At 63.6% G+C, this 11,990-nt stretch overlaps 2 protein-coding genes across 2 annotated transcripts in view; one reads left to right on the forward strand and one right to left on the reverse strand.

Moving 5' to 3' along the window:
* Positions 1-6,904, reverse strand: part of LOC137453528 (chloride channel protein ClC-Kb-like) — a 9,485-nt gene extending 2,581 nt beyond the window's left edge. Inside the window, 13 exon segments of the mRNA XM_068162845.1 lie at positions 1,986-2,072; positions 2,155-2,322; positions 2,424-2,456; positions 2,458-2,509; positions 3,198-3,299; positions 4,735-4,819; positions 4,953-5,078; positions 5,199-5,277; positions 5,419-5,496; positions 5,600-5,739; positions 5,835-5,963; positions 6,070-6,198; positions 6,294-6,904. Of these exon segments, the coding sequence (XP_068018946.1) occupies positions 1,986-2,072; positions 2,155-2,322; positions 2,424-2,456; positions 2,458-2,509; positions 3,198-3,299; positions 4,735-4,819; positions 4,953-5,078; positions 5,199-5,277; positions 5,419-5,496; positions 5,600-5,739; positions 5,835-5,963; positions 6,070-6,198; positions 6,294-6,402 (1,317 nt within the window). The 5' untranslated portion in view covers positions 6,403-6,904.
* Positions 6,905-6,959: 55 nt separating this feature from the next.
* Positions 6,960-8,423, forward strand: HSPB7 (heat shock protein family B (small) member 7). The gene is made up of 3 exons (XM_068162741.1): positions 6,960-7,142; positions 7,388-7,521; positions 7,889-8,423. The coding sequence occupies exons 1-3, from the start codon at positions 7,016-7,018 to the stop codon at positions 8,072-8,074; spliced, it is 447 nt and encodes a 148-aa protein (XP_068018842.1). The 5' UTR covers positions 6,960-7,015; the 3' UTR covers positions 8,075-8,423.
* Positions 8,424-11,990: the final 3,567 nt, after the last annotated feature.

Raw genomic sequence — 11,990 nt, forward strand, 5'->3', positions numbered from 1 at the left:
AGACTGGCTGTACCCCCCAGGGCTGGGCACAACCCTTGTGTCCCCCCCAGGATGTCTGTACCCCCACCCAGGGCTGGGCACAGCCCTTGTCCTCCCCCCAGACTGGCTGTGCCCCCCCAGGGCTGGGCACAACCCTTGCACCCCCCCAGAACTGGGCACAATCCCTGCACCCCCCAGATTGGTTTTCCCCCCCCCAGGGCTGGGCACAACCCCTGCACCCCCCCAGACTGGCTGTGCCCCCCCAGGGCTGGGCACAACCTTTGTGTGTGTCCCCCCCCCCCAAGACTGGTTGTACCCCCCCAGGGCTGGGCACAACCCTTGTGTGGTGTCCCCCCCCCAGACTGGCTGTGCCCCCCCCAGGGCTGCACACAACCCTTGCACCCCCCCCAGAGCTGGGCACAATCCCTGCACCCCCCCAGATTGCTTTTCCCCCCCCAGGGCTGGGCACAACCCTTGCACCCCCCCAGGCTGGCTGTACCCCCCCAGGGCTGCACACAACCCTTGCACCCCCCCAGGCTGGCTGTACCCCCCCAGGGCTGGGCACAACCCCTGCACCCCCCAGACTGGCTGTGCCCCCCCAGGGCTGCACACAACCCTTGTGTCCCCCCCCCCCCCAGACTGGCTGTCCCCCCCAGGGCTGGGCACAGCCCTTGTCCTCCCCCCCAGACTGGCTGTGCCCCCCCAGGGCTGGGCACAACCCTTGTGTGTCCCCCCCCCAGACTGGCTGTACCCCCCCCAGGGCTGCACACAACCCTTGCACCCCCCCAGAAGCTGGGCACAATCCCTGCACCCCCCCCAGATTGCTTTATCCCCCCCAGGGCTGGGCAACAACTCCTGCACCCCCCAGACTGGCTGTGCCCCCCCAGGGCTGGGCACAACCCTTGTGTGTGTCCCCCCCCCCCCAGACTGGCTGTACCCCCCCCAGGGCTGGGCACAACCCTTGCACCCCCCCAGAGCTGGGCACAATCCTTGCACCCCCCCCAGGGCTGGCTGTACCCCCCCCAGGGCTGGGCACAACCCTTGTCCTCCCCCCAGACTGGCTGTGCCCCCCAAGGCTGCACACAAACCTTGTGTCCCCCCCCCAGACTGGCTGTACCCCCCAGGGCTGGGCACAAACCCTTGTGTGTCCCCCCCAGGATGGCTTGTGCCCCCCCAGGGCTGCACACAACCCTTGCACCCCCCCCAGAGCTGGGCACAATCCCTGCACCCCCCCCAGATTGCTTTTCCCCCCCCAGGGCTGGGCACAACCCTTGTCCGTCCCCCCCCCAGACTGGCTGTGCCCCCTCAGGGCTGGGCACAACCCTTGCACCCCCCCAGAGCTGGGCACAATCCCTGCACCCCCCCAGACTGGCTGTGCCCCCCCAGGGCTGGGCACAACCCTTGTCCCCCCCCAGACTGGCTGTGCCCCCCAAGGCTGCACACAAACCTTGTGTCCCCCCCCCAGACTGGCTGTACCCCCCCAGGGCTGCACACAACCCTTGTGTCCCCCCCCCCCAGACTGGTTGTACCCCCCCAGAGCTGGGCACAACCCTTGTGTGTGTCCCCCCCCTAGACTGGCTGTACCCCCTCAGGGCTGGGCACAACCCTTGCACCCCCCCAGAGCTGGGCACAACCCTTGCACCCCCCCAGGGCTGGGGCACAACCCTTGTCCAACCCCCCCCAGACTGGTTGTACCCCCCCAGGGCTGCACACAACCCCTGTACCGCCCCCCCCCCCCCAGAGCTGGGCACAACCCCTGTGTCCCCCCAGATTGGCTGTACCCCCCCAGGGCTGGGCACAACCCTTGCACCCCCCCAGAGCTGGGCACAATCCCTGCACCCCCCCCCAGATTGCTTTTCCCCCCCCCAGGGCTGGGCACAACCCTTGTCCCCCCCCCCAGACTGGATGTACCCCCCCCAGGGCTGCACACAACCCCTGTACCCCAACCCCAAGGGCTTGCAGTCCCCCCCCCCTGTACCCCCCAGCCCCCCCCCAAGCCCCCCCACCCCCGTGCCAGGCTCACCATAGACGAAGATGGGCATGAAGTATCCTGCGGGCAGGGGCAGGGTGGTGGCCAGGATCAGCATCCAGAACTGGGGGGGAGGGGTGTGAAGGTCCACCCCCCTGGAGCCCCCCCAGCTCAGGGCAGGGGGGGGGGGTGCCCCCCCTGGGTACCTTCATCAGCAGGAAGAAGGCCAAGGTGCCAAAGATGGTGGCGGAGGGGTGGTGCCAGGCCAGCCAGAGGTCGGTGCCAGGGCCCAGCGCCGCCCCCGAGGTGTTGGGGGCCAGGGGGCCCCAGGTGCGGTTGTCGAAGAGGGAGGTGAGGTACTCCTTCATGGTGAGCTGCAGGGACAGACAGACAGACAGACAGCCACCCTGAGCGCCTGCTGGGGCAGGGGGAGGTGTGCCCAGGGTGCCCCCTCCCTCCCCCCCCCAGCACTCACCCTGGAGGCCATCAGCTGCCCCAGCCCCGGGGGGGAAGGTGATGGAGGCCAGGAGCAGCACCACCAGCACGGAGTAGATCGGCTTGCTGCGGGGGGGAGAGGTGGGGATGGACAGAGGGACGGACAGGGCGGGGAGGTGGGGGGTGCAGGGGGCAGGGGATGGACAGACAGACACCCAGGGGGCAGGGGATGGACACACAGACATGCAGGGGGCAGGGGATGGACACACAGACACCCAAGGGGCAGGGGATGGACACACAGACATCCAGGGGGAAGGGGATGGACACACAGACACCCAGGGGGCAGGGGATGGACACCACAGACACCCAAGGGGGCAGGGGAGGGACACACAGACATGCAGAGGGCAGGGGATGGACACACAGACACCCAAGGGGCATGGGATGGACACACAGACAAGCAGGGGGGCATGGGATGGACACACAGGCACCCAAGGGGCATGGGATGGACACACAGACACCCAAGGGGCAGGGGAGGGACACACAGACACCCAGGGGGCAGGGGATGGACACACAGACACCCAAGGGGCAGGGGAGGGACACACAGACACCAGGGGGGCAGGGGATGGACACACAGACAACCCAGGGGGGTGCTGGGGACAGAGGGACACCCAGGGGGTGTTGGGGACACAGACACCCAGGGTGTGGTGGGGGCTGCCCGGGCAGGGCCGGGCAGGTCTCCCGGAGGCGCAGGGTGCAGACAGACAGACAGACAGACAGGCAGGCAGGCAGGGGGCGGCCGCAGGCCGGTACGGACTCGGTTGCCAGCAGCCTGGACGTCAGCCGCAGCTCCTTGACGGCGCCCAGCAGCCAGCGCTGGCAGAAGAGGTAGCAGCAGCCCAGCAGCCCGCAGACAGCCCTGGGGAGGAGAGCAGGCAGCGTACGGGCAGGGTAGGGGCAGGGTATGGGCAGGGTAGGGGCAGGGTAGGGGCAGGGTATGGGCAGGGTAGGGGCAAGGGTAGGGGCAGGGTAGGGGCAGGGTAGGGGCAGGGTATGGGCAGGGTAGGGGCAGGGTAGGGGCAGGGTATGGGCAGGGTAGGGGCAGGGTATGGGCAGGGTACAGGCAGGGTAGGGGCTGGGTAGGGGCAGGGTACAGGCAGGGTAGGGGCAGGGTAGGGGCAGGGTAGGGGCAGGGTACAGGCAGGGTAGGGGCAGGGTACGGGCAGGGTAGGGGCAGGGTAGGGGCAGGGTACAGGCAGGGTAGGGTCAAGGGTACAGGCAGGGTATGGGCAGGGTATGGGCAGGGTATGGCAAGGGTAGGGGCAGGGTACAGGCAGGGTAGGGGCAAGGGTAGGGGCAGGGTACAGGCAGGGTAGGGGCAAGGGTAGGAGCAGGGTAGGGGCAGAGGCACAGGGAGCAGTATGGGCAGGGTACAGGCAGGGTATGGGCAGAGGCACAGGGAGGGGTATGGGCAGGGTACGGGCAGGGTACGGGCAGGGTACATGCAGGGTACGGGCAAGGTATGGGCAGAGGCACTGGGAGGGGTATGGGCAGGGTACAGGCAGGGTACAGGCAGGGTAGGGGCAGGGTACAGGGAGCAGTATGGGCGGGGTGTGGGCAGGGCTACAGTTGGGGTGTGGCAGGGATATGGGCAGGGTACAGGAAGGGTATGGGCAGGGTATGGGCAGAGGTCCAGGCAAGGGTATGGACAGGGCTATGGGCAGGGGCACAGGCAGGTTGTGGCACAGATATGGGCAGGGGTATAGGCAGGGGTACAAGGAGGGGGTATGGGCAGGGTACAGGTCAGGGATGGCAGGGGGTATAGGCAGGGGCATGGGCAGGGTACAGGAAGGGGATGGCAGGGGGTATGGGCAGGGTACAGGCAGGGTATGAGCAGGGATATGGGCAGGGCTGCAAGCAGAGCTGCAGGCAGGGGCACAGGCAGGGGCACAGGCAGGGCTGCAGGCAGGGTCACGGGCAGGGGCACAGGCAGGGCTGCAGGCAGGGTCACGTGCAGGGGCACAGGCAGGGTCACGGGCAGGGGCACAGGCAGGGGCACAGGCAGGGACACTGGCAGGGGCACAGGCAGGGTCACGGGCAGGGGCACAGGCAGGGCTGCAGGCAGGGGCACAGGCAGGGTCACAGGCAGGGTCACGGGCAGGGGCACAGGCAGGGACACTGGCAGGGGCACAGGCAGGGGCACGGGCAGGGTCACGGGCAGGGGCACAGGCAGGGGCACGGGCAGGGTCACGGGCAGGGGCACAGGCAGGGCTGCAGGCAGGGTCACGGGCAGGGGCACAGGCAGGGACACTGGCAGGGGCACAGGCAGGGGCACAGGCAGGCCCCCTCCATACCCCAGAATGGCAAAGAAGAAGATCTCCAGGAGGTCAAAGGGAAAATCGATCTGGAGGTTGCTCTTGAAAGCCGCAACGATGGTATCTGCCGGGGGGGGCAGGGCGCGGGGGTGGCGTTAGAGGAACAAACGCACCCCGCCAATGCTCGGGGGAGGGGTGAAGGGGAGGTGGGTAAAGGGTCGGGGGTGGGGGGAGGCGAATCCTGCGTCCTTTCTTACCTTGCTCGCTGTTGAAGACGGCGAGGAGCCGGAACATGAGAGCGCTGCAGGTGGCAGCAAAGAAGCCTCTCCAGTAATCCCGGACGGCAAAGTGGGAGGACATCACCTCGATGCTGAAGAGCACCCCTGAAAACGTGGGGGGGGGGGCAGCTGTGTGTGTGTGTGTGGAGGGGGGGTGGGGGGGGTGCTTGCCCTTTAGAGGAAGCTTTGGAGGTGCCCCCGGGTGGGAGCAGGGGGTGTGCTCACCACTGATGGGTGCCCCAAACACTGAAGCCACCCCAACAGCCTGGGCTGCCACCAGCATCTCGTTCTGCTTGAACTTGTTCTGTGGGCAGAAGGCGGGGGGGGGAGGGTTGTCATAACCCCCATTTGGGGGGGGGGCTACCATAAAATTCCCCCCTCTCCCCAGTTTGGGGTGGGAAAGTGCCCCCTTTTCGTTGCTCTTTTGGAGGGGCAGCTTGCCCACCTCATACTCCCCGGTGACTTTGGTCCTCATCTTCCCCAGATAGGCTGCAGCCATGGCAGAGAGGTGGACAAAGGGCCCCTAAGTGCCAGCAGGGTAGGGCACGGCGCTGAGCCCTGTTGCCAGCACCACCATCGGGGTGCTGGGAGCTGGGGTCCAGAACGGGAGGGGGAGGATCCCTCACCACTTTGCCAAGGAAAACGGTGCTGCCACAGGCCAGGGTGCAGGTCAAGCCCACCACCTTGGCACCGAAGTTTTGGATGGCCAGGTAGTCCTCCAGCACCACGCCCGTCAGGATGGTCTTCAGCTCTGGGATGCCAGAGCCTAGAGAGGCAGAGGCCATGAAAATTGTAAGGGTCTCTGCACTCCTGGGGAGCATGGGGGGGAGGGGATGGGGGGGAAGTGTGCAGCCATCTCACCTCCTGAGTGCGGGGTGATGCTCTGGGCAAAGCCAGTGGAGAAGGCAGCCAGCGCCGTGGGGTACATGGTCCACGAGAGGTACTTGAGCACCAAGACGTCCCCAACCTCTTGGTAAAGCCACCGATGGGCTGGAGGAGCAGCAGCAGGAGGGGAGATGCTCCCACCAGTCCCTATAGGAGCCCCCTCCCCTCCTTCCCGCCCGCTCTCGAACACCAGGCAACGCCCCCGGTTTACCCTCAAAGAGCCTGAAGACAATGAGGTCCATCATGAAGCTGATGGTGGCCATGAGGACCCCCAGGATGAAGAGGAAATACCAATCCTCCCCGACGCGGAAAAGCTGCCGCTTCACCCACTCCAGGCAACCTGCAAGGAGGGGGGGTTAATGGGGTGCTGACCCCCCCACACCCCGAGCCCTCCACATCCCCAAGATCCCTTTGCTTGGCTGGCTGGGGTCTCACCTCGGAGCCTCTTCCGAGCTTTGGGGCAGGGTCTCCAGCTCTTCTCCGACACCAGCACCCTCTCCTCCTCCTTCTCCCCCTGTAGCCCCCCAGGGACAGGGTGCTCCATCCCGGGGCTGCTCTGGGGGGACGGGACCCCTTACTTTATTTTCCAGCACCCCCTCACCGATCCTCCCGCCTCGGCCTCGGCCGTGGGACTGAGTTTGCAAACCAGCTCATTAAAAACGACCTTGAGGAAGCCACCGCCGGACCCGCCGGGGCCGGAGCCAGCCGGGTTCCCTCTCCGCACACCTCTGTCACCACCTCCAAGCTCCCAAGTCCCCAAGGGCGCGGGGGGAGGGGGGGTGTGGGGGGGTGTGGGGGGGTGTGGGGTGGTGGTGTGTGTATTTAATAAGGATTTTTAATGAATTCCCATCCTTATTCCTCAGGAACAGGCAGGAGCGGCGGCAGCGCATTCCAGGGCGTTGAGGCGGCGAATGGAGGAGGGAAAAATTTCCACCGAGGCTCCGGCGCAAGACCTAAATTTAGCCTCTTTTACGAGGGGGGTTGGCAGGCGGCCGGCAGCCCGAGCGAGGCTTTAAAAAGCTCATCCAGGCTCCCCGTGCCCAGACACTCTGCCCTGCCTCGGTGGGGTGGGAAGGGGAGGAGGAGGAGGGAAGGGGGCTCTGCTCTTTCTCCCCGGCGGGAGCTGGGGCTGGCAGGGGGCAGGGGGGCAGCGGTGGATGCAGGTGAGGTCCTCGGCTGCTTTCCGCTCCCACCGCAGCTTTCAGCAGTCGGCGGCGGCCGCCGGCACCATGGACCTTTTTGGGAGCTTCGTCCGGCCCCGCGGAGAGACTTTGGGGTTCTCAGGTGAGGGTGGGTGGGTTTTTTTTTTGGGGGGGAGTGGGTGAGAAACAGCTTATTTTGAGGGCTGAAGTGGGGGTTGGTGATGCCTCCTCAAGTTCTGCGCTGGCACATCCCTGTCCTGGAGGGTTTGGGCAAGAGCTGGAGCTGTAGGAGAGGTGGTTAAGGGGAGATCCGAAATGTGGCCACGACCCCAAAAGGCGTGTAGGGGGGAGCCCAAGTGAGACTGTGACTCCCTCCATCCCCTGCAGCTCGTCCTGGCAGCACTGGCACAGTGAAGACCTTGGGCAACACCTACCAGTTCACGGTGGATGTCAGCGACTTTGCCCCCGAGGACATCATCGTCACCACCTCCAACAACCAGATCGAGGTGCACGCTGAGAAGGTTCGTGCTCCCACCCTCCCCCGCTCACCCCCAAAGTCAAGGGGACCCCCAAAATCCACCCCCAGCTCCCGCCCCAGCCTCCTAACAGCCCCAGCCACAACCCTGCTAGGGTTTGATTCACCATTTCCTCATATTTTCATCCCAAAGCCCGCAGCACCCAACAAATTTGCGTCCTGCAATCATCCTTCTCCCAGGGGGGGTGGCAACCACAAACAGCACCTTTGTCCCCCCACTGATCTCACCCACACCCCCCCGGGTGATAAATATTGTCACCATACACAAGGTGTGACCCAAGGCTAGGGACCAAGGAGCCTCCAGCCTATCTGCACCCTAAAACTGCCTGGTCTCACCCGTTTTTCTCACCCAGCTGGCCACAGACGGCACCGTGATGAACACCTTCACCCACAAATGCCAGCTGCCTGACGACGTGGACCCCACGTCGGTGTCATCCTCGCTGGGGGACGATGGCACATTGACCATCCGGGCTCAGCGACAGCCTGCCAAGCACACCGAGCACGTCCAGCAAACCTTCCGGACTGAGATCAAGATCTGAGGGCTCGGGGTGCGGGGGGGGGGGGGGGGGGGGGGGAAAGCCCTTTTCCTCCCTTTTCCTTCCTTAATTACTTGGGGTGACTGGGGAAGAAAGTGGGATATAGGGTAGGGAACGCTCCTCCGGCGGGTCAGCCCCGTGCCGAAGGGCTGGCATGGAGAGATGCGTCTCGGAGAAACTCCGGAGGGGGAGTCCTGGGCTCCTGGCTCCGGTGGTTTTCAGCTGGTGAGGATTGATGGGGAGGATCCGGCGTTCCAAGAGCGCCGCCAGGAGCGCGGGATCCCTTCCCGAGCCTCTGCCGGAGCCTGTCTCTGTATATACACCCGGTGATAAATTATTGACAACGCCTGGCTGCCGCGCCTCCTTCTTTTCATCTTTCCTGGATGCTTTTCCCCCAAAAGAGCCGCGGGTTCAGGCCTGAGGGGTGCCTCCGTAAAGAGGTTCCTCCTTCCCAACAAACCCACGGGCGAGGAGCGGCCCCAGCTCCCCTCGGGTGCCCACGGTGCCGTTTATTTCCAGCCCGGGGTGACTCATTTCTTCCCCCGCCGCTCTATTTCAGAGCCATTCCCTCAGCTGCTCGGCCGCTGGCCCACCTGGAAGGTCACCAAGTCCTCCTCCTCCCCTCGCCCACCCTCACCCATCACCCTCAGGGCTGGCATGGGTCGGGACGATGGTGCCAGGCCTGGCTGCCAAAGTCAGTGGCATCATTTTTGGGGGGCCCAAAATCCCCCGGCCGAGGGCTCGGCTCCATCTCGCTGTGTATACAAACAACAGCCAGGCGCCTGCCCGGGGGCCAGCGGCTGTTTATAGCTGCCACACTGCACCCAGCTCGTGTTGCTGCGCCGGCACCGAGGTCACCTCGTCCCCGGTTGTCCCTCAGAGCCTCGTGACTCGTGTTAAAACACCCGCAGCGTGGGGACAGGCGAAAACACAGCTGGCACCTCCAGCATCCCCTCCTGCTCTGCCTGCTGGCACCTGGGGGACTCCCTGCGGCAGGACGCTGCGAGGCGCAAAAAAAACCACCCCAAAGAGTTTCAAAGTTATCCCAAAAGCTCTCAACGGCCATACAAAAGTCCCCAGGGTGGCTCAGGACGTTGAAGTCACGGAGGTGAGGAGGAGCAGCGGCGCTGCCCTGCCGTCGATCAGCCGCGGTGGGATGTGTCTGCTTTAGCCCCAAGGTGCCGGCGCTGGGTGCTCGGCGGCACGGCAGCAGGCAGGGAGCCCCCGGCCGCGGTCACAGATCGCCACCTAGCGGTGACAGCCTGCGGGTGGCACTCGCCCAGCCGAAGGAGGTATCAGAAACGCCCTTCGAGCCCCCCGAAACCCGCTGGGTTGGCACCCGGGGGTGTTTCCGAGCCACGGAGCTGGTGAAGGGACAGCTCAGGGCAGCGCCGAACTGCTGGAACTTAGGCTGGATGTGAGGAAGGAACTTAGGCTGGATGTGAGGAAGGAACTTAGGCTGGATGTGAGGAAGAAGTTCTTCCCAGACAGAGAGATTGGCCCCGGGGATGTGCTGCCCAGGGAGGTGATGGAGTCCCCATCAGTGGAGGCTGAAGAAGAGCCTGGATGAGGCACTTGGTGCCATGGTTTAGTTGATCAGATGGTGATGGGTGATAGCTTGGACTCGATGATCTCGAAGTTCTTTTCCAACCTGGTTCATTCCATTCCATTCCATTCCATTCCATTCCATTCCATTCCATTCCATTCCATTCCATTCCATTCCATTCCATTCCATTCCATTCCATTCCATTCCATTCCATTCCATTCCATGCTCTGCAGCAGCCTGGTCCCGGCACAGGCTCGCTTTGAGGAAGGAAATCCAGATTTGGGCAAACAGGGTGATAGGATAGGAGAGTTTTGGACTGCCTGGGCACCAGCTGCCGTCTGCCCCTGCCCAAACTCCTGGAGTCGTGCAGTCATGGCATCGTTTTGAGTGGAAGAGACCTTTAAGACCATGGAGTCCAAACCTTAACCCAGCACTGCCAGGGCACCACATCTCCAGGGCTGGGGATTTAGCCACCTCCCTGGGCAGCCTGGGCCGGGGTAGGGAGCTCTTTCAGCGAAGGATTTTCTCAAGTCCAGCCTAAACCTCCCTTGGTGCAATTTGGGGCTGTTTCTTCTGGTCCTATCTCTTGCTCCTTGAGAGGAGAGACCAACCCTCACCTGGCTGTGCCGCGATTGAGACGGGAGGCAGCTCGGTGCAAGCAAAGAGTCCGTTTTACTGTGCAAAGTCTTTTCTTTATAAAGGCTGACGACACACCTAAAAAGCAGTTTGTGATCGGTTGTTGGACTCGTCCCAGCGGCAGGTGCGAGCACAGGACTGGCTATGGAGAAAGCACCACACCAACACCTGTATCTTATCAAGGTTTAAGCAGGCGTTAAAGAAAGCTCAAAAGATCAGGGAGGCTGTCGCAGCATTAGCGAATTCTCCCACGTCAGGTCACAATGGCCAGTTGTAATCAGCTGTCTGAGTGCTTTCATCTACACAGCTGCATTCTGTTCCCATGGTTTACGACCCATCGAGGCTAAAACGTCTCCCTCTGTCAGTGCTTGGAGCTCGGCTCTCTGAGTTTAACCCTTCCTGGCTCCAGCCTCCTTTCAGGGAGCAGTAGAGAGCAGTGTGGTCTTCCCTCAGCCTCCTTTTCTCCAGGCTCAACAACCCCAGGTCCCTCAGCTGCTCCTCCCCAGCCCTGTTCTCCAGACCCTTCCCCAGCTTCATTGCCCTTCCCTGGACCTCCTCCAGACTCTCAATGTCCTTCTTGGAGTGAGGACCCCAAAACTGAACCCAGGACTCAAGGTGATGACCTCACCAGTGCCCAGTACAGCTGGACAATGCCTGCCCTGCTCCTGCTGGTCACACTCTTGTTGATCATAGTATCATAGAATCAGGGTTGGAAGGGACCACAAGGCTCAGCCAGTTCCAACCCCCCTGCCATGGGCAGGGACACCCCACACTAGAGCAGCCTGGCCACAGCCTCAGCCAGCCTGGCTGCAAACACCTCCAGGGCTGGGGCCTCAACCACCTCCCTGCACAACCCAGTCCAGGGCTTCACCACTCTCATGGGGAAGAACTTCCTCCTCCCCTCCAGCCTCAATCTCCCCACCTCCAGCTTCATTCCATTCCCCCTAGTCCTAGCACTGCCTGAGATCCTGAGCAGTCCCTCCCCAGCCTTCTTGGAGCCCCCTTCAGATCCTGGAAGGCCACAATGAGGTCACCTCAGAGCCTTCTCTTCTCCAGACTGAACAGCCCCAACTCCTTCAGGCTGTGCTCACAGCAGAGCAGCTCCAGCCCTCTGCTCATCCTCCTGGCCCTGCTCTGGACACCTTCCAGCCCCTCCACATCCCTCTTGCCATAGGGGCTCCAGAACTGGAGGCAGGACTCCAGGTGGGGTCTCCCCAGAGCTGAGCAGAGGGGGAGAATCACCTCCCTTGCCCTGCTGGCCACACTTCTCCTGCTGCAGCCCAGGCTCTGCTTGGCTTTCTGGGCTGCAAGTGCACACTGAGAGCTCCTGGGGAGCTTCTCCTCCCCCAGCACCCCCAAGGCTCTCTCCTCAGGGCTGCTTTCCAGCCAGTCCCTGCCCAGCCTGCATTTGTGCCTGGGATTGCCTCCAGCCAGCTGCAGGACCCTGCCCTTGCTCTTGTTGAACCTCCTGAGGTTGGCTTGTGCCCACCTCTCCAGCCTGCCCAGCTCCCTCTGGATGGATCCCTTCCCTCCAGCTGTCTGCTGCACCACACAGCGTGGTGCCAACAGCAAACTTGCTGATGATCCAGGCCAGGATGTTGGTTGGCTACCTGGGCACAGGCTGGTGTACCTTCAGCTGCTGCTGTCCAACACCCCCAGGTCCTTTTTGTGTCAGGGAGCTGAGCATTTTTAAACAGCTGCTTTCAAAGAGGAAGCCACAACATGATCTGAGAGCTG

This window comes from Melanerpes formicivorus, unplaced genomic scaffold, assembly GCF_026170545.1.
Source record: "Melanerpes formicivorus ecotype bairdi unplaced genomic scaffold, bMelFor1.0.p_v2 SCAF_67, whole genome shotgun sequence".
Classification (NCBI taxonomy): domain Eukaryota; kingdom Metazoa; phylum Chordata; class Aves; order Piciformes; family Picidae; genus Melanerpes; species Melanerpes formicivorus.

What these genes read in the sequence shown, in the direction of transcription:
- HSPB7 (XM_068162741.1), top strand. Translation starts at nt 7,016, where the DNA reads ATGCAGGTGAGGTCCTCGGCTGCTTTCCGCTCCCACCGCAGCTTTCAG. An exon ending in AGAGACTTTGGGGTTCTCAG is followed by an intron (nt 7,143 to 7,387) that starts GTGAGGGTGGGT and finishes CATCCCCTGCAG; the next exon opens with CTCGTCCTGGCAGCACTGGC. An exon ending in TCGAGGTGCACGCTGAGAAG is followed by an intron (nt 7,522 to 7,888) that starts GTTCGTGCTCCC and finishes TTTCTCACCCAG; the next exon opens with CTGGCCACAGACGGCACCGT.